The sequence below is a fragment of the Hippocampus zosterae genome, chromosome 14 (genome assembly GCF_025434085.1).
Source record: "Hippocampus zosterae strain Florida chromosome 14, ASM2543408v3, whole genome shotgun sequence".
NCBI lineage: Eukaryota > Metazoa > Chordata > Actinopteri > Syngnathiformes > Syngnathidae > Hippocampus > Hippocampus zosterae.
The window spans coordinates 7,701,429-7,729,404 of record NC_067464.1 but is presented as its reverse complement, the minus strand read 5'-3'; the positions used below and the strand labels follow the sequence as shown (position 1 = coordinate 7,729,404).

The 27,976-nt window shown below is 44.7% G+C and overlaps 2 protein-coding genes across 2 annotated transcripts; one reads left to right on the top strand and one right to left on the bottom strand.

Annotated features, from left to right (window-relative positions):
• The first annotated feature begins 1,699 nt into the window (after positions 1-1,699).
• Positions 1,700-18,516, top strand: LOC127614153 (serine/threonine-protein kinase PAK 6). Its single transcript, XM_052085310.1, has 9 exons — positions 1,700-2,171; positions 10,251-10,499; positions 12,278-12,937; positions 13,520-14,050; positions 15,653-15,786; positions 16,438-16,564; positions 16,638-16,763; positions 16,863-16,997; positions 17,125-18,516. The coding sequence occupies exons 2-9, from the start codon at positions 10,296-10,298 to the stop codon at positions 17,290-17,292; spliced, it is 2,085 nt and encodes a 694-aa protein (XP_051941270.1). The 5' UTR covers positions 1,700-2,171; positions 10,251-10,295; the 3' UTR covers positions 17,293-18,516.
• Positions 18,517-18,559: 43 nt separating this feature from the next.
• Positions 18,560-20,812, bottom strand: LOC127614154 (POTE ankyrin domain family member A). The gene has a single exon (XM_052085311.1). The coding sequence runs from the start codon at positions 20,810-20,812 to the stop codon at positions 19,277-19,279; it is 1,536 nt and encodes a 511-aa protein (XP_051941271.1). The 3' UTR covers positions 18,560-19,276.
• Between the last annotated feature and the right edge of the window lie 7,164 nt (positions 20,813-27,976).

Below are 27,976 nucleotides of genomic sequence, written 5' to 3'. Positions count from 1 at the left end.
ACCTCACGATTTTAAATCCGTTTGTTTCATCTTAATCTTACCAGTTTGCGTCACTGCCTCATGAATTTAACATCTACGTTCTATCAAACGATGCTGATGTTGAATATTTCATTCTTTGTACAATGTTTACCTTGAGTTTTGGCTCACCATTAACATATATTTTTAAACAATAACCACAAGCCTCTATTTTGTTGTTCTACTTCTTCCTTTCATAACTTTGCTGCTGTGAATCTGGAATTTCTCCATTGCGAGACTAATAAAGGTATTCTTAATCTTAATCTTAATCCTTTCATGCACCCTGTAACCTCATAACATGATAAACCGTCCACTGTTGTAACCGCAGTCCCTGAAAAGGTTAAACATAGCAACAAGTAAATTCAGTGGGTCAATTCTTACTAATATACTCTATACTGTTGTTACCCGTCATTTTTAAGCAAAATACATTTATTTCATTTGTGTATGTTGAACCTTCTGACCCACTGCGTAATCCTTACGGCTTCCGCAAGCGTGAATTCAACATCCATTCTTTCACATTAATGGATTGTTTTAAAACCACCATCAAGCGTTCACTCGAGGCTTTAGCAAGGTTTTCACCTCTGACACCTAAGCTCACAAATCAACTGGAATAATGCCAGTTGTGAAAATATTATTTGATGAATGACTGCTGGCTTTAACCATTGTGTGGTGTAATGGCGACACAAAAAATGTCCATTGGTGGTAAATGACGTATTTTGTTAGCACTATTTTCCGACAATTATTTTGGAGGCATCGAAGCAAATTAGTGACTTAAAAATAAATTGTATAAAGACCGTAAAGCATTGTTGCCATTGATGCTGAGTGGAACAGAGGGTGAGTGTCATAACCCCCCCCACCCCCGCATCTGCAAGAGGCATTGTTTTGTAGATTGCTCCAGTCGAGCCTCTTTCGCTTGGGTTTGTTCGATGTGTAAGGAGGAACGATAGTCATTTCAGCCTCTTCCGGGGGCCTCTGCAAGCGTTCCTCGTATCCATGTTTTTTTTTTTTTACATGTATGCCCCAAATTCTGCTTGCGCTGCTCGCAATTTTGAACGCGACTTGACCCTAATACATTTTCCTGCTTTGCGCTTCGCCTTAGCAGCTATATAAATGATTCAGAAAATAATTGTGGCGAAAGAGAAGCGAATGTTTCACTCATGTATTGAGGATGGGCTTGCATGGGTTTTTGTTTCGAGTCACGTGACGAAAGGTTGCAAGGATGACGACTGGAGGACTGTACCTTCTACTGAAATAGTAAAGTACCCCCCCAACCCATCTCTCTTTCTTTTATACCTCTCCTGCCATCTGCCATCCCTGACCCTGTCATTCCATGGATAATGCATTTGACTGAACAGCGGCACAGTAGGTGAAGGCAGCACCCTCATGTTCTCATGTCATCCAGGTTTTGTGTAAAGGAGACAGCGTGGTGATGGTGGTGATGGTGGTGGTGGTGGTGGTGGTGGTGGTGGTGGGGGGGTTAATGGGGCACGTGGATGAAAAGGTATCCCAGGTGTACCGGAGGTCTCCTCTCCTTACCGTCATCGGATAGCAGACGTAACACAGAAACACTCATGCGTTCCATGAGTGGAGACGCATGCACACACTGCCATCACAAAGACAGCCCAGCGACGACAGAGTGGGAGGAGGCAGAAAAGGAGGGCAGTGATAAAAAGGGAGAGAGAGACAGAGAGAGAGGGAGGAAGACTGTGTGTGTGTAAGAGAGAGGGCGATTTGGAGAGGTAGAGGGGGTGGGGATGGAAGGACCTGGATGGGGCCGAGGTATTCTCTCCCCGTGGATGCTCTTCATCGCTTTGGTCGTCCGTTCTCCCGTCTCCCCTTCGTCCCCGGGAGCTGGCCCCGGCGCACGGACCCGCAGCGGCACTGAGCGGCCACGCAGCCGGGGATGAATCAGCCCCGACGAAGAGCCTTTGAGATGGCAGTGTGCGCTTGTGCCTGGAGGGAGGAACGCATCAGGCTTTCCCAGGCAAGCGGCAGCCTGCAGTGCTCGCTGGCTTGAGAGCCAAGTCTTCTCATGTCCTCGTGCGGGTGCGTGTGTGTGTGCGACTGAGCGGTGTCACAAGCAGTGTATGCTCGCGTGTATGCGCTCACTCTTGCTTTCTGGAGGAGAGTGGCTCCCCTCGTCACTGGACAGCAAGGTAAGAGGTTTTTTTTTTCCCCCGTCTCCTGCTACCAATGATGTATTCCTCCAGCTCCGTTCCCTTTGTTGATAGTGGGATAAATGAACGGAAAGGAAAAGAAGCTTGATGGCATTGATGGATGCTAGTGGACGGCATGGTGGGAGGAGAAGGCTGTGAGAATGCCGAGTAGCCAAGACATGTTGATGGGGGGGGGTCGAACCGCGAGATGGTTCTCATCTATGACGATCTGCATCTCCTTCACTGTCTCTTCCGAGAAGATATCGCGTCAAGCCCGCGCTTTCTGCTCTCTCTACCGTCAACCTCAGAAAAGGGTTCCGCGTTCTCGGAGTCTTTAAAGGTCATGCTTTTTGATATGCGTCGCTCTTGACAAATATTGGAGGTACGGTCCTATCGTGCAGTGATCGTCAGCACATGAGTAATCTAGAGATGCACTATTTGGGTCAAGATATTCATATGGCATCCACAGGAACTGAGAACGTAAAAGAAAAAAATGGAGTTAATCCTCCCACTCTGTTGGGAGGACTTGTTTGGAGGAGGATTTTTTTTTCAGATGAAGTCACACATTAGATGAGAGGTAAGGTCCTCTCATCTAAGAACAAAACGTCTGTTCTAGTCCATCCCACAAGATGTCGATGAGGTTTAGGTCAAGCCTCTCACAGTGCGCCCATGCTGACTTTGACCGCGAAGTGAAGCGGAAGTTAGGCACATACATACAAACCCTTCACAGTGACACCCATGGACCATCTAGAATCGTCAATGAACCTGTCATGCATGTCTTCGGAGCACCAACACAAGGCCACACAAGCATGGGGGGGAGGAACATGTAAATTCCAAGCAGGAGCCACGATTTTAGCTAGGTTTTAGCTTCAAAGTTTTCTCATCACCATTGCCCGTCTTGCAACTTCTTTGCAGCCAGAAAAACATGCTGGTATGCCAATGAATGCATATTCATTGATTTTGAAATAGACAAACACTGACAGGTGCTTTTCTCTTTCACTGGAGACGATATGGCAGCTGCATCACAATTTTCCCAATAATACACATTGCAATTTCAAAACGGATGCAACCCGTACACCCAGAAGGCACATACAGGAAGTATTTGAGGCATCGCACATGCGGCATGACAGAACATACGCGTAGGTGACATTGTTGTGTCCCCCCCGCCCGCTTGCTCTCATGAACGCTTTCGTTATTGTTACATCATTCGTCAGCCCTCGGAGGGAAACGTGTGCATTAGCAGCTTAGCGTAACCGGCAGCCACGAGACATCAAGCACTCAAGGATTAAAAATGTCAGTCCAAATTTTTTTTATGACAAGTCCAATGACTTGGTGCGGATACTGGGAAAAAAAAAAGTGAACAAGTTGAGAATATTGAATTAAAGCTTTCATGAGCGCATGCAGGCTTCTGCATCAATACATTAGATTCAAGAGAGCAAATCGGTACCGGTGCCATTTGGTACATTGGGTTGCGTCAAATTGCCCCGTATGCACCTGAGAGCAAAATGAATGTTTCATTAAATATAATCTGCATTTTCCTACACGAAATCATTTTCTGAACGTGCATGGACAGTCACACTCCATGGTGAACAAGTATTGTGTTTGCTTGTTTCTATCATAGTACGTCACTCAACGGGGATGTTATTCGTCTGTATGGCGTCCTTTCGCCACCTCGGGTCTCTGAAAACGCTACGTTTACATCATCACTGTTTACCGCAATGCATAGACCAGATTAAGTGCACATTAATGTCTGGACTTCTCGCTGCAGGGCAGAATGAATCAGCCCGTTTTGTCTTATTTTGTCATCAAGCATAATTGGGGCGATATGTCCGGTGACAGAATGATGCATGAAGCCACTTGATGCAAGTGTCCTCAAATCCCCTTCTGAGTCAAGGCTCGCTTGCTCGGGGATACAAACATGATGGAAAAAGAGGGTTACATCTTGCGCACGTTAGAGGACTGTGTCGTGTAATTTAATGAGATAGAAAAGCATGGCATGTGGGTGATTTGTAAAGACACACTGCTCCATTCTTTCAACATGTTGAGTCCTTCTCCTCTATGTCAGCTCCCTCCATCCCGCTCCTCTGTGTTTGCTCATTCCTTCTCCTCCTTCAGCTGTCACTACATCTGAGTGTCCACATTCTTCTTCTTTTCCTCTCGTTTTTATCATTGCTACTGTTCTTTTTCCCCTCCTGTCAATACCGACACAGCACATAGAGTCCTAATTGTGCCTCTCAGCAATAAATTTTGGACAAGTGCTTCTAATTTTATGAGAAGAATTTGGGGCTTGCACTTTTTGGTCCTTTCTTAATCAGATCGTATACAGTGGTACCTCTACTTACGAAATTACTGTAATTGGTTCTGGAAGAAATTTCTTAACTAGAACATTTTGTAAGTAGAGACGCGTTTTCCATGTAAATGCCCTAATTTGTTCACCCCCCCCAATCCGGAGTTCCATCTTAGCCAATGGGATGCCAGGAAAATGCTAGGTAATAGCCAATAGCAGAGCAGCTATATGTATGTTGCGTTCAGGAAACTCAGAGCTGTGAGTAGCAGCCCATTTTATATTTTTACCTTTCGTATCTTGAAATTTCTTTCGTAACAAGAGGCAATATTTTCCTGTTGAGGCAATTCGTAACTTGAACATTTTGTATGAAGAGACATTCGTAAATAGAGGTACCACTGGATGTCATTTCTAATGTTTTCATCTTTCAACTATTTGTCCAATGCCAAATGCGCTATGGGTTCGGAGTCACGTTGCACTGCTGTGACTAATGTGACTTAAAACCCCCCCACAAATAAACTGTATATCAGCACAAATGAGCTCGGAAAGAATGTGGGTCTTTCCATCTTGAGACTGCAGTGTCAATAGTGAAAGATTAGATGGCTATAACCGACTTTGTTTCAAATGATCTGTCTTGACAATTTACTACAACCATTTGCGTCCTTTCTGAACTGCAGTTCCTTTCGGGACTTCAGATTCTATAAACTGTATATTGAACATAGTCCATAAATGTCACTTCACACGCCCTTGGGTGTGCGCAATATTGTGCCCCTGTCTTAGAATGGAATTTTATCACGAGTGCACATTAATCATGGGATACGGAGACAATCTGCTTAAATCTGCAAATGAATCTTTTTTTTGGTCAGGAATCTCATGCGAATCCAAAGTTTTTATTGACATCCTTTCGTAAAACACTGCGAGGCCTTCACCCGCCCTTGCACAATGTGACGACTTCTCAGAGGCAGCAGTTTGCGTGCCACCGTTCCCAAAGATTCCTCATATTTTAAACACTTTGTTGTGCATGATGTATCAGCGCCACTTGGATGAAATATGCATGTGTTATTCCGTGTCATTGAATGCAGCGTGTTACATCACTTGCCGGCTTCTATCGACAATCCCTCCCGTGTCTACAGAGGTGACTTCAAAGATAAAACGGCAAGCGTCAACTTCAATAATAAACGCCGCCATTGGACTGTCCGGTCACGTCCAGTGTTTGCGTTGCTCTCAGATGCTATCAGCGTGAGTGGGTCTGTGTGTGTCTTTTGGTGGTGATGATGACCCCCCCCCCCAACCCCCACGCTCCCCCCCACATCCATTCACCCTCATGAAGGAGAGTCTCATTACACTCAAAGGGCAAAAACGTTCATCATAGATGAAGTTGATATTGGAGCAATTTTTAACTTGCCGCCGCACTGCGTAGTCTGAAAAAACAAACAAATAAAATAAAAAAAAACAGTAGAACGTGATGCTTTCCATCCCACAGCGACATTTTCTGATTCATTATATCTGGATTATCTTTCGCATATACGTGCATTGACAAGCACAACAACAACAACAACAAAAAAAAGAGGATTACCTCATCTCCACCAGTTCCCACCCTCACCTCACTAGTTGACACGAATCGCACGCAAAATAAACACCGCTGCTGCAGAGGGTCCTAAATTAGATCAGTGAAGGACTGCACGTGCGGCATACTAATCCTGCCGCACCATCACCTGCATGCACGCTCACCGCATTCATGCAAGCGCGTCCAACCAAAATGAGAGAGACAGAAATCAGGGCAAATAGTAAGTGGGGGGAAAAAAAATCGTTGGCCGCAGCTCGAAGCGCCAACGTCGGGAAAATCCAATCGCTCTCTGATCTCCCCATCCCCTCCCATGCATCCAACTACTGCTTGGGGTGGTGATTTTGAACATGACAGAATGGAAAACAGGCCGTCTCCTGTTGTGGTTGTGTTGTACGGAGGAAACATACGGATTGCGCGACCATCCAGCAGGGGGGTAGGCTGATGACTGGACCTTCATTTCCGCTTTCTTGTTTATTTGTGCAGTTATGCGGTTGAACATTTCACAATTTGCATTCTTCATTTTCACTTTGTTCTCTTCCACTCAGGCTACTCAACAGCAGCCCCCCCTACCCCCAATACCCCCAACCCCCCACTTAACCACGCATGTTATTCTTCTGCAGCTGCACTGATGGAAATACCCAATGAAGCACAATTCCAGCATGACCTCATCCACCCAGGCAGTAGCTGTCTGAGTTTTGCCTCAGCATTTTGATAGATCCAAGATAAGTCACTAAGGCAGAAGGTCAAGTCCCAACAGTTTTGGGGCGGCGACGTGGCCAGGAAGCATAAGTTTGCATATCGACCGCTCAAAATAAACAGTTGGTTGTTATCAAGACCCCAGAAGCTGGCCGCATTCAACTGGGTCAATGTTAGGCCAGTTAGATGTAGATTGAAGCTTGTAAATCGATAATTGGCAGCAAGATTTCAAATATTTTTTTCTGCATGGCCATGAATCAACAAAGTGTGTACACGTGTACAGTATGTGTGTGTGTTTCTCCTTGCTTGGAATATCATAGTGGTTCATTTATATTCCCTTTCGGGAGAGGACTGTGGTCCGGCATGAATAATGAATACAAGGATGTGTTTCATACTTTTATGTCATGCGGTAAAGTACGCGACAATGCAGTATTTGTGTTGCTATCATCCGGCTATTGCTGACATAGTGGGATTGTAACCGTTTGCATTTCACCCATGAGTAAATATTGATCGATCTGCTTGTAAAAGGGCATTATCTGTCCATATTGGCTCAGGCAGTGTCAATATCTGCATGTTGAGCAGCTATTCAAGCAGATAGGGTTCTCGGCTTGCATAACTGTAAAGGCGATCGCAATCTTGTGTTTTGTCGCTTCTTTTCTTAGGGCGGTGGTGAAAAGGCTCTCTAAAAAAACAGAAAAGTAGATCTCATAAACGCGCTCTGACGGTAGGACAATTTGGAATTGGACCAAAATAAATCTCATTTCTAATTGATGCCAAGCATGAGTTCACGTAAGATTTCGGCGTGCACTGTGAGGCCACTTTTTGATTTTTATTTGGCTTTTTGGAGTGCATTCTTGAGATTGCAGGGGAAAAACACATACTTTAAAATATCATCCCTTTTACACGTTTGACTTATTTGTCAAATTATTGTTATGTTTGAGTGTAGCACGGAATTCTTACACAGGTCAACCAATCTGAGTGCAATTATCTTCCATACTTGTATGATAGAAAAGAACGGAACACTGAAAAAAAAAGAACAAAAGGGAGCACATATTTTATGATTGCGACAGTTTGACTCCGGACTGGCTTTTTTCTGCTTCCGAGATTTCCTGCGGGGAAAATAGTTTATAATCTGAGCAAATCTGAGGTTAAGCAATGCCCTGAGGTGGTTCTGTTCAGCCTCAGATGTTTCATTTAGCTGGGGAGGATTGAGGGGGTTGGAGGGGCATACTCAGCAAAATTACATTATAACAGCAGGTAACGGTGCCATCACGAGTGCACCATCAGTTTTTCGAGCCATTCAACAGAGGATACACGTTTCTCGACACTAATTGTTTTTCTTCGAGAACAGCACAATGTGTTTGTGAGAAGCCAAAATCGAAATCCCGATTACATTTTGATGACTCGACCGGTTCTTTGCATTTAAAAGTGGTCGTAAAATGTGATTAGAATACTTGAGCATTATGTATTTTGTGCTCAATTACAGTTTATCCTCAACTTACCTGACACGAATGGTATTACAATTTAGGTTGGAAATGTCGATCAGTATTTCTAAAAGTGTTTAAGTGATGAAGTGATTCAGAGAAGCCCTTGCTGGCTCAACTGCTCCCCACTGCCATTGACCACCAAGGTCTAACTAGGCTACAATTCCCACGCCAGAACCTCTCGACAGCCTTCGCACCATAATGTCCCTGTCATCGTCGTTCGCCACACCACATTGTGTACATCGGAAGAGCAAACACCCATACAGTACACTTACGCATCACTTAGCATATTAGCCTCGTGACTAAATCATCCTCGGAGGGTGACACTTCCCTTCACGCTGAGCGTCCCAACCCCCAACCAGCCCTCATCTTGCTATAATCCACCCCCCTCCACAAGCAGGCCCGAGTTGATATGACCAGTGAGTCATGTTTTACCCCGCTGCGGCGGACAGGGTGAGCACCGAGCAGCGTCACAACGGGCGCCGTTTAAAAGCATTAAAAGCATGCTGGTCCGAGGGTGAAGGAGGCGAGAGGTGAGGCGGCCCGACGTGATTGCCTGCCGAGCACCAAGTGGAGAACGACAGCAAAACTCATTTCCTCAACTGCCACTCCTCTGAAAGTGCACGACGGGAGATTGGATCTCGAGCCCGGGCGCCTGGTTGGCCTTTGACAGGGCGCTCTCCATTCCCCGTGAGATGAAATAGTTGAAAACTGAAATAATGATAAGATGAAATAAAAAGGGACTACGGTACACAGGAAGCCCAAGGTTACGTGCTCATCAAACACAGGGTTGTGTATTCAAGGATTAAATGCAATCTTGGACACATGCGCCATTAATCAGGGCTGAATATTAAAGGGCTATAATGGGTTTATGAAGGATATCCGGCCATAGAATGTTTGTGTGAGTGTGTGTGTGTGTGTGTGTCTTGTCTGCGTTTCGTTTCAATGCTAATGCACTGAAAGCCTGCGGGCGCATGCCAGCCCAGCGACACGCTCATCAGCAAAAGGGCACGGAGAATGAATAAGCCTTAATTGACCACACATCCTTCATTACACATCTGCTTCCGAATGCATCCATTCTCCTCTGAGCCTCTCTTTGAACGAAAACAGCCGCAGCATTGTCGCAAAGTCGGAGAAGTCAGTGCGGCCGATGACGCAGTAGACACTCGTGCTTACACTTACTTGTGATAATTATTTGAACACTTTCAGGGACAGCGGTTACTACAGTGGACTAGCTTCTCATCTTATCAGCTTGCAGGTTATCATTACTGGTGCGTGAATGGGTTCCGATAGATTTCAAACCCGTGACATTTTTGGTGGGTGGTTTGGTGGATTAATGCCAAATTTCAATTCATTTTGGTGGAAAAAGACGATTTTAAATATGAATGTTTTGAGTTATAAGCATGCCACTAAACAAATCAAATGTATAATTCAAGCCATGGCCATAATAATAACAATAATAATAAATTTTTTAATTAAAAAAAGCCAATTTTAACTGCTGTTTTTTAATATATCGTAAGTAGAATGTCAATGTCAAAGGATAGATGGAAAAAAGGCCATTCATGAAAATCGGCAATCAAACATGTAGCGCCTTCCACTTACGTGAAACATGACGAACGTGCTGTTGACACAAGTCACTTTATTGCTCGTGACTCCAAATAAATTCATACATCTGCACCTTTATCTAAACTCTCACCAATAAAAACTGATGAATTGTTGGCCTATGTGCCCCAATTCTCTAAAGTTGAATGGAAGTGAAATCAGTTTTGTATTTGTTGCCCCCAGGAGTCAAATTGACCACAATCAATAAAGGAATTCAAACAACATGGCTGTAATGCCTCATCACGATACGGGCAAAATGTTGGCAGCAATCGAAGAGGGAAAATTACACGTCACGTTTTCGGACACTTAAATTGTTGCCGCATTTAATCAAATAAAGCTAGGATATATTTAGTTCGTCATGTAGCTTTACCTTTAAGATCCTGCTGTACATAGAAGTGATTCACTCACTGATTTCACAAGTGACAAATGAAAACGTGTCTCTACAGGGATTTTTTTAACACCAGCAAGCTGCCTCCCTTGTGGACGTGAGGATGTTTCGAAAGAAGAAAAAGAAGAGGCCCGAGATATCTGCGCCCAAGAACTTTGAGCACCGTGTCCACACCTCATTCGATGCCAAGCGAGGCTGCTTTGTTGGCCTGCCCACTCAATGGCAAAGCCTGATAGAGAACCTGCGCAGGCCCAGGCCCATGGTGGACCCTTCCAGGATTACCGAAGTGGAGCTGAGGCCCAAGAAGGTACGCACCCCCCTTCCACTCTGTCCCAGTCTTGAAATTGTGACTCATTCAACTCCCGGCTTTGTGTCACAATCACTTGCAAACATTTAATCCTTAACCGTATGTCACTCCTCCTTCTTTCAGTCTTGATATTGTGCAAGTGTTGCAGAGTGCTACCGCGAGTTACGGCTGTCTCCGAAAACGATGATAAAATGGAAGCCCTGCTCCCTTACCGATGTTTTTGCTCCCTTGTCTGTTGGGCTAATGACCCTGCTGTGTACAGCGACTGTAAAATGTTGAACCTTGAAAGGGCCAACACAATTCATTGCTCCATATAGGCAATTCATAACAGTTGATGTGTCACCGAGCAGGAGTAAAGCACCAGTCATTAAAAAAAGTCACGGAAAGGCCAGCATACAAACGACTCCTTTCCTTACCAGAGCGATTCGTCTTGCATTCTTGATCGTCACTTCAATACAATACAATACAATACAATACAATACAATACAATACAATACAATACAATACAATACAATACATGCTGATTTATATAAGTGTAAAAAGACGTGGACCACTGGAAAATCAAATAAAACACCCAAACTCATCTTTGCTTCCAAGTGACAATGCAGCTTTGTCCGCTTATTTCACTGAACTTCTTCCTTTGCCACAATCATCTTTCTCCTCACTCTTTGTGAAGTCCTCTCGATATTTCGGACAAAGTTTCACGAAAACAACAAAAGGGGCAAAACATGCTAAGCTTGCATGAGGTACGTCGGATGAGGAACTGTAGCCGTTTTTGCCCCCTTTTAGACAGACATGTCGGAGGTGTTTCTTGGCATCTGCTTGGAGACATCTTGAGAGTTCCTGCTCACCAATCCACGATCATTATTTCACCCCCACCCCCACACCCATATTGTCTTTCTTTCTTTGGTATTTCTCTGGGTTTTGTTGTCCCAGATGTTGCTCTCGTCCAGGATTGCTACATGGGGCACGGCTGCTATGTTCTGATGTTGATCCGCCACCACGATGTCAAGCTGGTTGGCTCTCACCACTTTGTCAGTCTGTATCTTGAAGTCTCACGTGCTCTTGGTTTGGTTGTTCTCAACTACCCACGGTGGTGTCTGCCATCTTGATTCTGGGACCTGCAGTCCATATTCGGTACAGATGTCTCAGTACTTTATTCCTGCTACCTGGTTATGCCGGTCCCGGGGGCTTTTTTTTTGCCATAATTACTGCTTTTGTGCTGTGCTTCTGTTTCTATTGTATTCCGCCTCTCTTCTGAAATGTAATTCCTGGCAAGGTGATTAGCTCATCTTTCTTGGAGGTGCTAGGTAAATTGTCATTCGATCTCCCTCCCACGCGATGTGCACACAGTCTGATCCACAAAAGAGGCTTTTTGCCTGGCATGAATTGAGCATGACTCTACTCTTAACGTGACTAATCAGATACCACAAGCTTAGGGTTAGCGTTGCGATGGCAAAACATTTTACGCTCGTCTCATTCCTTGTCGAGGCAGGCTTGGGTCCTTTGCCTCAACATGCCTTTTGCTCGCCGAATAACCTCAAAGTCCTCTTCCTGTGTAATGTAATGTGCACCATTTGCTCAGCCGCTATCTTTTTAAGAGCATTGTCAAAAAAAAAAAAAAAACACCAAGGGATTTACAAAGTAGTCTTGACAATGATGTCCTTGACAGATTCCGGAGTCTAAATTTAACTTGGCTTTGAACAGTGATTATGTAACCCTGATTATTCTTTTCAGTATCAAACCATACTCGACTCTAATGTCGTTTTCTCTTTTAGACCATTGTGCGTGGGAGCATGATCGGTCATGGAGACTACATCACGGCCATGATCAACGATATGAGCCGGCTGTCTGTGACCAGCTCCAATTCTTTACGGAAGAGCAGCCCCTCAGCCAGGAAGAGGGCCCAGTCTTTGGGAAGGCTGGGAGAGGTGAACGAGGGAGATCCCTACCAATATGAAGGCTTGATTCAAGATGACGAAGATGAAGAGGACGCTGCTCGGGATCATTGGAGGGACAAAGCGAGAACCATCCACAGTGAGTCCAACACTCCCTACTTAGGCATGAAGAAGAGCATCACTTTGCAGCCCAATGGGATTTTACCAAAAGCCACATCCACCTACGAGGTTGGCGGCGGCTCGCTGGAGGGACCGTCTCAAGCACGCCAGAACCAGAACCTTGCAATGCCGAGTCAGGGGAAGTACACGGGCGGTGATGCGGGCAGCCCTCAGGAAAGAGTCTTATGGAAGAGAGACTTTCAGCTTCCCAGAGGAATGCCACCGAATCAAATACCAGTTGCATGTTTTTATAGCCCGGCTATGAGTCTGCAGCAGCAGCAAGATCAGAGTGTCATCCCGACCGAGCTCCGACCCAGTGTACCGATTTACATGCACCCCCAGAACAGCCCGGGGAGGCCTTTCTCCTCCTATGACCTGAAAGTAAGCCTGACATTGCAGTCCTTGATTTAAACCGTATTACACATGATTTACAAACCTCTCGACATAGTACAGGGGAACCGACGATGCCCAACATCTGCCTCACGGTTGAAAGGCCACATTTATTTATTTTTGCTCCTGTAAAACATCCATTGATAGAGTGGTTGATTGAACTGATATGTGCATCGAAGACTGTAAATCAGGGATAATCATGATCCAGATTATTTTAGTTGGTGGAAGCACTCGACGAAATAAAATTGAGTTCATTACAGAAAAACATTTTTCAGTGCATGCACATAATTTAATGTTCTTCAGGGATCATGTTCATACTTAGGTTGTAGAGCTTCCACTCAAACAACAGTTTTGTGTGCCGATTTGCTTTCCATTAAGTGGGTTTACAGTTCAATGGAAATACAGTTCGAGATGAAAGGTAGGTCAATAGTGAAAGATTATATGCTTGGCAAGATCCCTGGAGGGGTATTTGGCTTCATTGCAAATATCCCAGCATGGTTCATATGGGGTAAATTCGATACAGAGTGACCCGATTCCCATTTAACATCACTCACTTTGTCTTCTCCTATGCAGGCAGATTCAGCAGTGAGGTACCACTCTGGCTTCCTGCCCACCGGCACCAGCAGTCCTCTAGCGAGCGGCGTCAGACCTCAGCGGACTGTGCGATCCTCAGCGAGCTACACTTTAGGGCTGTCCCCCAATATGGGACTAAGGCCCAATGGACCAGACCCCTTTCTTAGGCACTCTGGATGCCCCAATCCTCCTTACCCCCGACAGGATAGCCCATCCCAACCTCGACCCTCCCCTACAGGCTCTCTTGCCACAAGTCCCCCCGGTACATGCTCACCGGCCTTCAGGCCCCCTCACCCTTCGCCCCGACCGCCGCCAGACCCACCAAAGGTGACCCATGAACAGTTCAAAGCCGCTCTGCAGATGGTGGTGGATAAAGGTGATCCAAGGTCTTACCTGGAGAACTTTGTGAAGATCGGCGAGGGTTCAACTGGAGTGGTGTGTATTGCCACGGAGAAGCACAGTGGTCGGCAAGTGGCGGTGAAGATGATGGACCTGCGTAGGCAGCAGAGGAGGGAGTTGCTCTTCAACGAGGTACCATATACACACTCACTAACGCATTGATTGGATTGGCTTCAAATGTTTTAGAATCAATCAAACAACCTTTAGCTTAGGCCAAACAAAAAAGATAGTGCGTTTCCGGTAACATGAAATTTCAGCATAGGGTCGGTAGGTCGGACACATTTTTTTTGTTTTCTCTCCACTCCGGACTCGGGGAGCCGGGGCGCGCCGCCGTCGTCCTCCTCCGCCCTCGGTGTTTATTCGGCCCGTGGTGTTCATCAAATAGTTCGCTGATTTTTTTCGATACATCAATGAATGCTATTTTCTTAACATTACGGTGCGAGCACGCAACTGTAACACAGAAAACGCTGTTTAAACTGTCGTCGCAGATCGCGGCCGCCGCCATGTTTCAATCTTGTTGACAGACGATAGGGCAAACGACGCACGCGCTCAACTTGAATATCGTGAGAGTTTTCACCGATGTAAACCCTCTACACAAAAATGTAGAGGTTTGTTTAAAAAAAAAAATGCCGACCGTAATTTTTTTTTTTGACGTAGAAATTCTTGGTCGTTCGGGTTACCGTAAACACACTATTTTTTTCTACGCCTTATGAACTACTAAGTGCAGCATGATATTTTAGCATGATATTTTACATCTCATTAAACATGTCACATTGAGACTCATCGGCCATTTGACATCCTAATATATCTTAAGGCAGCGGTCCCCAAACCTTTTTGCCCCACGGACCGGTTTAATGTCAGACAATATTTTCAGAGACCGGCCATTAAGGTGTGACGGATAAATACAACAAAATCATGTGATAAGACTCGCATGAAAACTGTGGTATTTTTGAAACACGAATCATGACACGAGAAACGTCCTATCTGGCCACAACACTCTATGGTTGCTATTGTAACGTGCCTTCAAAACAAGATACACCGCAAATACAAATTGTATGAAAAATACAACTCACCATCACCGCTTATTATGTAAAGTGAGCTTGTTGCGGGGGGAGTGGGGGGATCTCTCGTTGTGATAAATTCGTCTTTTAAGTAGGACTCCTGATACACTCTAGTAAATGTAGTATTATTTTCCTTGAAAGTCGTAGAGACTTGAAAGTCTTCTGTCTCCTGGTTGGGCCTTTTCCTCTTCCTAAAAAAAACTTTCTAAAGACGTTCGGGGTTTTTTTATACTCAATTTGCTAGATACTGGGTTTCATTTTAGCGTTAGCCTATCACGTGACCGAGAAGCGCGCCCTGATCTGCGTCAAGAACGACACACTGTAGACAGTTGTAACAGAGAGTCCGGTATTTTTTCAAAATAAAACATCGTTGCGATTCTGAAATAAATAAAACGGATATTATGTAAATTCCTTGTCCTTTCTGTGCGGCCCGGTACCAAATGACCCATGGACCGTTGTTTAATTATCGTCAACGTTTTTTAGTTCAAAACAAATTATCACTGGCGATCAAGTCATTCAGCCCTATGAATTAGATTACACTCGGGAGGAATATTTTGATCATTATATATCTCCTTTTTGAAAATCTTTTGATTTAGACAGACAGTGCAATTTTTTTCTGATGTTGTTGGCAACGCCAGTACTGGACTACACTATTATCCATTGTGATCCAAAGGTGGTGATCATGAGAGACTATCAGCACAGAAATGTCGTGGAGATGTATAAATCGGCACTTGTGGAGGAAGAACTGTGGGTGATCATGGAGTATCTGCAAGGTGGAGCACTAACCAACATTGTGGCTGAAACCCGGTAGGATTTAATTTGGTTCTCAGCAAAATCGAGTATGTTAAATACATGCTCTACCACAAGGAGGCAGTGTGTCATCAACTAGCGTTTGTGCTTTGCTTTTGGCTCCACAAAGACACACGAAGGTTGTCTTTCAAGTCTCCTTGCACAGCCTGCATGGAAACAAAAAATAAACCGGATTAGGAAATATGGAAAGTGATTGAATTAGTGAGATTTCATACACCCGAGATGAAATGACATCTTGGTTTGAAATCCTTAATTGTATTTTGTGCAGTATTTGTTCTTGGATGTTATTGTGTAACCATATGCGGTGTATTTAACACCACTAATATTATATAATTTGGCAAACACTATGCATGCAGGAATAATACAGCAGTTCGTCTCCTGGCATGCCTTATCAATTCGCGATCCAAGTCACATTCTCCAGTGGATGTTTGACTGAACCTTTGCGGTCGTATTTTTATTTAGTGTGGAAGTTGAGCGAAACCTTTACTCTCATTCCTTTTCTTTCCTTTAATGCGCGGTGATTCATCATTTTCAACTTTTCGAGCTGTTAATTTGGTGCTACTCATAACGGTTACGTGCCTGCCAAATGAAAAAATGCTAAGGTCTGCTTCTCTCTCTCTCTCCATTTGTCTGTTCTGTACATTCTAGGCTGAGTGAAGAGCAGATTGCCACAGTGTGTGAAGCCGTTCTGCAAGCCCTGGCCTACCTCCACTCGCAGGGAGTCATTCATAGAGACATCAAGAGTGACTCAATACTACTCACATTAGACGGAAGAGTATGCCATCTTTTTGCTTTCTCGTATGTCATTTTGGGTTTTCTGAGTGTTCCCATTGTCCCCTCCTCTTTAGGTCAAACTATCAGACTTTGGCTTCTGTGCTCAGATCAGCAAGGACATCCCCAAGAGGAAGTCTCTGGTGGGGACTCCTTATTGGATGGCTCCAGAAGTCATTTCCAAATCGCCATATGGCACTGAGGTGAGAAGGTGCACCACGCTTGCCAAAAGACATGTCTGTTACATCGCCATCATTTAGAAGATGTTCTATGTGTGTGTGTGTATGTGTGTGTTGCACCAGGTGGATGTCTGGTCCATGGGTGTCATGGTGGTGGAGATGGTAGATGGAGAGCCACCATACTTTAGTGAAACCCCCGTGGCAGCTATGAAGAGACTGAGAGATGAGCCGGCTCCGACCGTGCGAAATGCCAGCCAGGTATGCAGGTTTCGATTTAATTCTTTGATTCTCTTATCGAGACCTTTTGGGGGAAAAAAAGGAGACGAAACAAGTAGGCTATATCTCAACGCAATCACAGAAACCAAGAATGTCCTCTCTGATCTAGGTGTCCCCAGTTCTTAAGGACTTTCTGGACCGTATGCTGACTCGGGACCCCCTGGAGCGGGCCAGTGCCACAGACCTGCTGGAGCACCCCTTCCTGCTGCAGAGCGGCTCACCTCAGTGCCTGGTCCCCCTGGTGGAGCAGTACCGCAAACGCATGTCCCGCTGCTGATGACCCACCGGTGCTCTCGGGTTCCCAACCCCTACTTAAGGTCCAACCGCGTCTCTTGTGAGGACCAAACGCGCGCAGCGCTTCAATTCCTCGCCCAACGCAAACTAACGGGCCGCATCGACGCAGATCAAGACGGCATGTTGCCACGTGAGCGACAACGGCGAGTTGGGTTGCAAGACAGCGCATGGTCTTTTGGGCATGTCAGAAGCACTTTAGGAGTGAGTTCAAGGCAGCATGCAATCACTCGTCTCTTTACTCAGTCACAACAATGAGCGATTTCCTGTGGCATTCGGTGGACTTCAACACACACAAGATGGTGCATATCAAATCAATATTACACATAACTATATGTCAGATGCTACTGCAAAAGATCAACTCTTTATATTTTTATAGCGGGCATCGTTTGCAGTGGAGTCAAGCTGTAAAGGCTGTTTTGCAACCTGTTGGATCTTACCTCTGCACAGTCACACGGTTGTGCTCCAAGTGGCAGCAAATAATGACCGGAGACTCTTCGTATGGCCAAACGGAGGCACACCTGGCCTGAAGTGAAAGCTTGAATATGTACCAAACGAGGACGTGAAAGGGCATCCTCTGTTATTAGCATAACAAGTGGTTAGATGAAAGCCATGCTGCTATTGTGGACTCACTGGAAAATCTCCTCTTTGACACACGTCTTCTTTAGTTGCGACAGGTGTTTTGTGGGTTGTTTGTATGATATGAAGTTACAAATAGGTTTCCATTGCTAACCATGGACCTAAATATGAGCAGATTCAATTCATCCTGTACATAAAATACTGATAGGTCCTTATGACTGTTTATCGACCACGGCAAAATATATTAAAGTCATTCTACTTTCTTGACAGAAATGTGAGTGTATAGCGATGTGTGTGGATACCGGTGTGCGCACGTGTGTTTTGCGAACACGGTGAGGGCATCTCAGAGAACAAACAAGCCCATTTGTATTGTGACAGACTTTTTAGGGGGGGAGGGGAAAAAATGGAAATGTGACTTGTGTGTTGTTCCTCAAGATGTTTGATTTTTCTAGTAGAAGCACACACGCTTGGCATGTGATGCTGCGAGATGTCCACCTGCTGAGAAACATTTTGCACATAACACCGGTCTTTGACTCATGTATTTCTATGTGTGTGGACCATTGATGAAACAGAGAATTATGCTTGATTTTCTTTTTTGTACAAACCCAAATAAATGACGCGTATGGAAATATCAGTGATTCATCGCTCACTCACACGACACGGTTTGACGAGGTTGGTTGAAAGGGCTGGTGTTTATTCAGCGTGAATCATACAGCGCGTTGTCACTGAATACAACAAGGCAAAAATCCAGAGACTCCCTTATAAATGCAGAAACGATATCAAATACTTTTATTTTTACAATATAAACCATCGCGTATTATAGTCGTCATCCGTGAAAATTCATAAACTACCGGCCAGAACATTAGGTATACTTGCAAATTCTAATTGAGGTATTAACCCTTTCATGCACCCTATAACCTGATTGCATGATATGCTGTCCACTGTCGTAACCGCTGTCCCTGAAAGGGTTTTTTTTTATATATATATAAAGAAAGAAAAAGTAGTTGCAGTGGTGTAGATGCACAGCTTTGTAGATGCCTGGGTGGGTGTTTCTGATAACTTCTCTAACCAATTCAGTACCAGCCAATTCTAGACCAGGTCTGAAAAGACGTTTAAAAACGTCTTTGGGAGTGAATGAGTTAGAGAGAGCATCATAACCAAAGGACAAATAACAAATTCCCTGATAATGTCAAAGTGAACATTTTTCTCCTGTGATAGTACATATAAATCAACTTCTGCACACCTCGCCCCCAAAGATAAACAAGACATCAGCATGTGAGTATTAGATTTGTCGTACACAGACTTCATCGGCAAGCAACCACGCCGCACTGTAAGTGCTTTGTGAGTCACACTACTTGTCATTTGCATCATCTGAACTCCTTTCTGTGGTCCTAATCGAGGGCCGACTGAGAAGAGGCGCTTTCAAACTCACATTTGACTCCGCTGATGCTATCCACGCTCGGCTGACTGTTGACCTGCTGGTGCGTGTGGGAGAGCGGGAAGGTCTCAGAGCGCGACATTCGTCCTCTGCCGTTTGACGAGCCCGAGGAACAGTCAATGACCATCCTCATGAACTCAGGTGCGGTGAATCGACGGAGCAGTCTGGTTCCAAGGCCCATGAACCCCGGGCCACGGCCGGGCATCTTGCCTGCCTCCGTCTCCCCTCGGCTGAACATCATTTTGTTGTGTCTGCCGCTGTGGGCAAAACTTCCCTTCTTCTGCAGTTCATTTGTCTTTGTCTTCTCCTCAAGGGCTTTGGCCATCTGAGTCTTGATGCCCGAAGGAGCTTTTGGAACCGCGGCTGCTTTTTCTGAAAGATTTGTCAGGACCCGGGAGTTCGCCTGATATTCCAGCTTGTCCAGGAGACATTGGTCATCCTGAAGCGAGGCTCTCTTGAATTTGCTGGCTGACAAGTTGGAGTCGTGCACGTCTCCCTGGTAGGACTGCTTTCTGATGCTCAAAAGCTCCAGGTTGGATGATTTTGCTTTCCCGCAGGGAGGAAACCTTTGCGGTGCTTTCTCTTGGGGTCCGGTTTCTTCTTCGACTTCTTTTGCGTTTGCCTCGGGCGTCGTGTTGAGCGTCCTCGTCGCTCTCGGATCGCGAAGCTGGCAGTTTTGGAGTTGTGTGGCCGTGAAGAAAATATTCTGATCTCCATCGGATTGGCCTTTCTGAGGTGGCGGAAAACACTTGTGCCGATGGTTCTGTTCCTGGCTCTGGTTCCTGGGACATGTGAAGCGGTTCTTCGTCTGCTTCTGAAACAGCCCCGGTAGTTGGTCTTCTTTGCCGCTCACCTGTTTGGAGAACTTTTCCAAGACCTGCCTGGGGAGTCTGTTGGGCAGCTCTCCATCGCCAGCATTTCCTGGATCAAGTGAATCATCAGCGCCCACACTTCGTCTGTACTGAAAGTTTAGAATCTGCACACAGTGGTTGTGTCCAAAGAAGTCAGCCACCTCGACGGCTGTGTGTCCAGCATTATTCATTCGATCCAGTCTCAGCCCAAGTCTTTTGAAAGCCCGGACCAGAAATTCAAGCACCTGGCTGTGCCCAGAAAAGGCGGCATACATGAGAGCACTGTTACCCCACACATCAGCGATGTCTGGATCGGCATTGAACTGAACTAGAATCTTGACCAGGTCGAGGTGACCCAACTCACAGGCATGACTCAGGGCTGTGCGACCCTCTTCATCCTGACAGTTCACATCGGCCCCTTTCTCAAGTAGGAGCCGAGCGAATTTGGCTCTCGTCCCGGCTTCTTGGAGACAGACGGCATAAATGAGCGGGGTGCGGCTGTTTTCGGTCTTTGAGTTGATGATCCGTCCGTCCAAGGCGTCCAAGATAAAGCGCGCAAGGTGAACTTTGCCACCGTGCATGGCATCGAGGAAGGTCTTGGTGCCGGAGCCCTGGCGTAAATCTTTGGGTCGCATCATTCTGCAACACCTGCTCGCCGAGCCAAGTGCCTCTGACTGAGCTGAGAGGAAAGACGACCGACCGACTGGGAGAGCATACAAGTTCTCCAAATCTCCCCTCGGACAGTGAAAGTGTTCACTCAAGACTAAGACCCAGAGAAGGGCTGTGTGTGTTTTTATACCTCCCTCTCCACACATGCACTCCTCACGTTGCCAAGGAAACAAACGTCTGAGGACCATTATGTGGTGGCCGCATCCATTCAGCACGCTCTGCCTGGAGAGAAATATGTGCTGTTTGAAAAGAATGATAATTCAAGGAGAGAAGGAAAAAAAAGGTTGTGTTTTTAATATGAGGTTCAAAGAAATCTACTTTTTTGTCATGCAAATGAACTTAATTACATCTCCACAGAATCATGATTTTACAAGTTACAATAGATGTACAATAAATGTATACATTTATTGTACATTTTTAGATGTACAATAAATGTATGGCAATGTCCAGAGAATTCTTCCAAGTCCGATTTGTTCTTCTTTTTTGATTTTCTACACATATAACGCTCCTCTCAGTTCATCTTGGCTGAATCTATGCTGGAAGAGCCTCTGGGCCTAGCGGTTTTAAAATCCATAAGATCATCCAATTTAAGCATGTGTGATTTTGTAAATATATTATTGGTATTATTTTCGCACAATAATCTGTAACGTCTACCCTCCTGATTCCCCTCTCTATGTTTGAATGGATGGTTTATGATCAATAACACCCCAACAATTATTTTCATATACGCTTACTTACGTTATATTATTGATCAGGATTTGTGTTTTATTATTGAGTTGGCGGGCGGCATGGTTGACAACCGGTTAGCATGTCTGCCTCACAGTGCAGAGGTGCAGGGTTTGATACCGTCTCCAGCCTTCCTGTGTGGGGTTCTCCCCATGTCTGTGTGGGTTTTCTCAGGGTACTCCGGTTTCCTCCGAAAACCTACTTGCAGCAAGCCAGGACATATTCTGGGCATTTCATTCACTTTGCAAGTATGTCACTGGCATAAATAGATGACCAAAGGTTTAGAGGAATTTGTCACTGATAATGAATCATTTTCAGACAAATAAAATGAAATTTGATCATTTCCTGCAGTACCTCAAGTGATCTTTCACAGGTCACGAGAGTAGGGTGCCAAGGCACCCTGGTAGAGAATCACTGTCATAGAAATAATTCCATTGACTCAAAATGGGGCAGGTCAAGTGAATGAAATGTGGTTGTTTTGCTGGCGGGAAATTTAGTAATTGGACAGACGCATGCATTCAATCAGAGGCTCCATGGTAAATACCTGATCTTTCATTCATTGCTCATCATAAACAGGCAGGAGGCACTCTGAATGCTTGATTTGAAATTAAAGCCTGTGTCAAGTTCAGGTGCTTTCTGCATCTTGTAATGCCTTAATAAGTCACAGGGGACTCCGCAGACTCTGCGCTGTATCAATGTTCTTCAGGGAAACAAAACTCGATTATGGAAAAAAAAAATTGTGGTTTAGTCTCTTGGTAATTCAAAGCTTGGGTACTGTTACCTTGGACTAAATTAGATCGGAAACTCAACATTAGTGATGCAGTACATGAAGGGACTAGACTCGGTGGAAATTAAAAAAAAAAAAAAGTCTTACCAATGACCAAACATGCCCTCGTCCTCTACGGAACAGTTCATCTTTTTCCAAAGTCAGAAAACTCAAGAGAAACGTAGCCACGACGATTACATTTACAGCATGCTGAAAACCAACGCAGAATCCAATTTGCAGCAGGCTGCGCTTCCACTCCGTTCCGAGAACTAAATTACCAGCTGAAGTTCAATAAACGTGATTAATTTCCACTTTCAAACCAGAATACTGTCACCTTCCTGGAATTTATCACTGTCAACGAAGAACCTCTTGGCTCCTTCTCAAATGTGTAACATTGCTGCTTCATTGGACCAACACCGCATAGTACGAACACGGCAACGTTGGATGTGTCTCTGTGAAGTGATAGAATTGGAACTATGAGCAGTAAGTCACACAAACAAACATAATTACTTTGTTACCGAAAATAAATAGATAGATGACTGCATAAAAGTCATCCAGCCATCGATTTTCTACTGCTTCGGTCAGGTCGCAGGGGCAGCAGGTTTTGGAAAAACAAATTGAAAAACAACTGACAGATTTTGAAAAGTGTTTTCCCTCCCTGACTTTCAAAACAACAACAAAAACTGTTTGCGAAATGTATTTTTTAAGTGACATCACCGGCATCTTTTGAAACAAAATGAAAATAATATGGCTTAAATGGACACTCAAACCTTTCTTGAGGACTCACTGTTCAGTCAAAACGAAAAATGTCAATAACTTCCTGTTTCCTGGTTGACTGTTTAAGAAGAGGACACCAATCTGAAATCTTTGTTTTTGCCACACCGTGATGTTCCCCATGTGCCACCTGTGTACACCTTCTGCAATCTGTCTGGTCTGATGGAAATTCCCTTTCTGCAATGATGTGGAGGAAATGGAAGAGCGGATCGAGTTCCCTTTCCATCTCCCCACCGACGGGGCCTATTTGGGGCCTCTCAGGCCTGCTCACCTCTGACAGCTCAATACATTGTACAAATGGATTACAAATGTATTTTGTTTACAGCCACACTGAGCAGCCGTGTCTGACGCTCAGTTGCACCTGGTGTAAAGGTCTGGTGCACAGCCACATCCATGACTTGAAGCAACTTGAATAGAAGGTTGAGCTGGGTCACGGAGAACACAAAACAATCATAGAGTGTTCCAACCTGCCATGCGTGTTTTTGGAATGTGGGATGAAACTGGAGTACATTTCTTCAAATGAGTCTTATCTACTGGTCAATTCTTTTCCATAAAGGTACTTGTTTACGATGATACTAATGCAGCGTGTTATACCGGAGACAAATTCCTTGTGTGTTCTTCATACTTGGCCAATAAAGATGATTCTGATTCTGATTGTACTTCTACTCAAATATCGCATTCAGGTTCAGGGTTGCACAGAAAAGTTGCATTTGGGGAGATATCCGCTGCCACGTACTGTACACAAGTCTTCTCAGTATCTCACACTACACACACATGCAACCATGCAAAAAAAAAAACATCAGGGGGCTGAGTGTGGTGCCTTGCTCAAGGACATATCTGTGGACGCCAGGAAGCAGACTGACATCGCTACATCTAGTTGTCATTTTGACCTACATCTGTAGTGGCTCGTGAAGCATCACACCACAGTTTCAATGCTGCCCCCATTTACATACAACAACAACAACAATAAGAACAATAATAATAATAATTATTATTATTCCTGACATATCTTTCCTGGCTGACAGTAACTCAAAATCAGGATATGAAACATCACCCCAGTCTAACCGCACCTGAGGTTCCAGGCTACCAGGAGGAAGTTCACATCTTTTTAAATAAACAAGCAGCCCTGAGGCCCACGCTTATCTATTCTCTCCCACACACAAGCTCTGACATTCATTGCTTCCAACCTCCAAATGCACACACACACACGAAGAGCTTTGAGAGCTTCACTCAGAGCACAGCAAATGAAGCTTTGTTGTAGCATTATGTTTAAATACAAGACTTTACTCTGGATGGAGGTAGAGGTTGACTCATTGGCTTTAAGTGCAAAACATAAATACATGGTGTCATCGTGGGGGCTGTCGCCCGATGAGGCATCCCACACCCACCTGTCATCTGCTGTGTCAGTGAAAAAACGCAAAACAAAATGTGCAGGAGGGAAATGAATGATGTGTTTTCAAGTTTACAGTCTGCAGCGAAATGTACTAATATGAGACAAAAAATAGGCATACCTGACCACAGTGTATCTGCTTTTGATTCTGTGAATTGATGAAAGCCTGTGATTGGCTGGCAAACAGTTCAGGGTGTCCCTCGCTTACTGCCCGAAGACGGCTTTGATAGGCTCCAGCATGCCCCGTGACCCTTGTGAGGAGAAGCGGATCAGAAAATGGATGGATGGATGGAAGAATTGATGGAAGCGTAGACAGACGTTAGAACAGATTGTTTCAGATTTCCCATCGGAACTAATGGACTGATTGGTTGTCGACCACTCCAGGGCCTGAAGCATCTCTTCCCCAAAGTCAGCTGGAATATGCTCTAGCTCACTGTCACGGCTCCTGCTGTCTTTGAAATTCACATTGAAATTTGTCATGGTGTGCCCCAAGGGTCAATTTTAGGTCCAAAACGTTTTTATTCCGTGGTGATTATGTGCTGGCACAATACATTTTATGAGAAGTCTTGTGCCTGCGCCACATTATTTGCTTTCAATGGCTTTCCCTTTTCAGGCTGGGTAGGGCAGGCTGTGGAGGGCTCTCAATCACTCATAGATCCCTCCTGATCTATGTGCAGTTGCCAGATGATTCCCATTTTCATGAATGGCACTTCAACTGACACAACTGGGCTTTGCTATGTTATTTCAAGTGCGTTTTTCTTGCTGAATTCCATATTTTCTCATCAACAGTGCCTCCAGACGTAAAGCTGCCAAACAGAGCCGGCCCAAGCCAATGCGGCGCCCTAGGCGGGATTGTATTTGCTCATCGATGATTTATATGTGCTTACAGGAACCTCAATTTTTAAAATTGCCTTTAATAATATCACACAATTTTAAAAAATGGAACATTTTCTTCATTGTATGACTGTTTTGATGCTGTCATACAAATCATGCTAGTGACCTGCTGTTGCAACATCTAATTGCACAAACCTGAATGAGCAACAACTCGACCTCTCATTCTCCCATTTTCTCCATGCTCTTTTATTTCTTCTCTGCGCACTGGATATACTCACACAGTTCTCTGGGGTCTATATATTTGCCCCTCCCTCATTCCTCAGTGGTTTTGAAGGACACCCTCACCTGGCTATCAGTTTACTTGCTTCACCCAGAAACTCACCTACTCGCTTGCCCGCCACACATTTAACGCCGGACATTCATTACATTAGCTACTTTTGTCATAAAACACTACTTCGGCTATTTCCGTCTGCCTCCTCTTCACTTTTTAGTCCACGCTATTCCTCTTGTTTTGAGCGACATAGTTTGATGCAGCTTTAAATATGAATTGCATTGGATGCAAATGTCGCTGTCACGTCACGTTGACTTTTTGCTGTAAGATTGTCATTATTTCTGGAAGAAGAGAAGCAGTCATTTAATTGAATAGCAGTAATACAAGTGCAAATCAGGTGCTGTCACAGATCTGTAATACAACAATCAGTCGCAAGGGTTTGGAGCAAATTCTTGTTTTTTCATTTTTGTAAACTAAACAACCTATCACCCCTGGAAGTTAGTAGTAGTGGAAAGTAGCACAGTACGAAAATGGAAGTTGAGTTTACTGAAGCCACAATGAATCACCCGTTACTCATCTCCTGCGAAGATATAGGTAATTCAGCAACAGTATGAGTGATCTCTGGCCCGGGCTTATGTGGGTGTATAATTACACGTATCCTGGAGAAAAGACACAATTTGCATCTCTGACAAGGCTTTCCAGTCAGGGCCTTTAACATTCAGGCAGCTGAGGCGGACTGCAGAGGGTAGAGCCTAGAACTCGTCTTTTTTCCTCATTATGACTATAACTATGACAAACGGTAACTTGTAAGTGTTTGCCTGCATGCTTTTCTGCATGCTAGTAAAAACATGCAGGCAAATCACATATAAAATGTTCAAAGGCAATGTATGAAGATTCTTACACCAGCACAAACACCGTACACACCCACACCCACACACACAGCTTGTGACTTGCAGAGCTTGAACAGCCAGAGGACGTGTGGGAGGTGTGGGCGCTGCTTAGTATTCATCCAAGATGGCATCCACTTCATGGCAAGATGGACTCAAGAGCATGACTTCCCAACCTCTTGTGGCACCTCTCAGAGCACACCAGAGGGAAAAAAAACCCGCACTACTACTTCACAGTCACGTCATGTGTGATTATATAACCAAGAAGCATATGTTTTGGGGTTTTTTCTGTTTTGGCCCTTCCTTGTGTTGCACTTGAGATGGAGGTGAATTGCATTGATTAAAGCACTTGGAAACAAATAAAGCGCAGTGGACAAAATATGTTGTTTTTCTAGCAAGCGCTACAAGGATTATTTGCAGGATTGGGCCCATTAATGCTTATAAAGATCCAAATAAAGGTTTGCGCTTCTGGTTTCTCGTGTAATTTCAAAGAGGCATAAGGCAACTTTGTCCAATAGTCGAGGCTTTGCGAAAGACTTTCACTAAAATCAAATAACATTTGTCGCTTTTTACAGAATCTATTTCATTCCAATGTACAGTTTATACAGTTGCATAAATGTTACTTTATTTTTGTGTTTCAATTTAGACAAGTGACACAGATTTATTCAACACAGGAAAATATTTTCCTCAAGGCTAATTTCCACCATCCAGCCATCCATCCATTTTTATCCCCCAACCCCACTTGTCCTAAACAGGGTTGAGGGGCTGTGGGGCAGTTGCTGCAGGCTATCCCAGCTTACTTCAGGCAGAAGGCAGACTCCACCCTGGGAACGTTTTTCGTTTTGAGCTTCCTTCCATTGTCAGCGTGTGGCCAAACGTCACTTGGTTTGATCTCCTTCTCGCACCATTTCACAGTGGAGAAACTCAGTTGTCATCTGTGTTGCGCAAGAGGTGGCGGAACTCAGAGTCACAAGCTGTGTCGTCCATCTCGGATCCGATGTTAAATGCCAGTCAATTTGTTTGATTGAGACGAAGAAGCGCGTACAGACCAGAAAGAGGAAAAACAGGAAGTGACGGAAGTGGCCAGATTGCTTTTGATGGTGAGTCAGAGAAAAATCTGTGTTCATTAATAAATGCATGTGAGTGTGTGTCAACACTTGAAGAACTAAGTGGCTCTCACTGATGAGGACATTGCTTTGTGCATCTTATTTTAATGTACCATGTTTGAAGCGGCATTTGGAGTGGGAACAAATGGCACGTGTCTTTATTATTGATTGGTTTTGAGAGCTGCTCCCTGGACAGAAAAGTTTCCCTATTAATCCTAGATGGGGACTCTGTGCTGTTGGAGCTTTGTAAAGCCGTCACATTTTTTCATATTGCAGCCTGACGATTGCTCTTTTTGTTTTGTCGGTCCAGTTAATGGATAAACCATGCACCTCTCCCTGATGTTCCCAATACTGTAGCAGTTTTTGTCTCCTTTGCTTC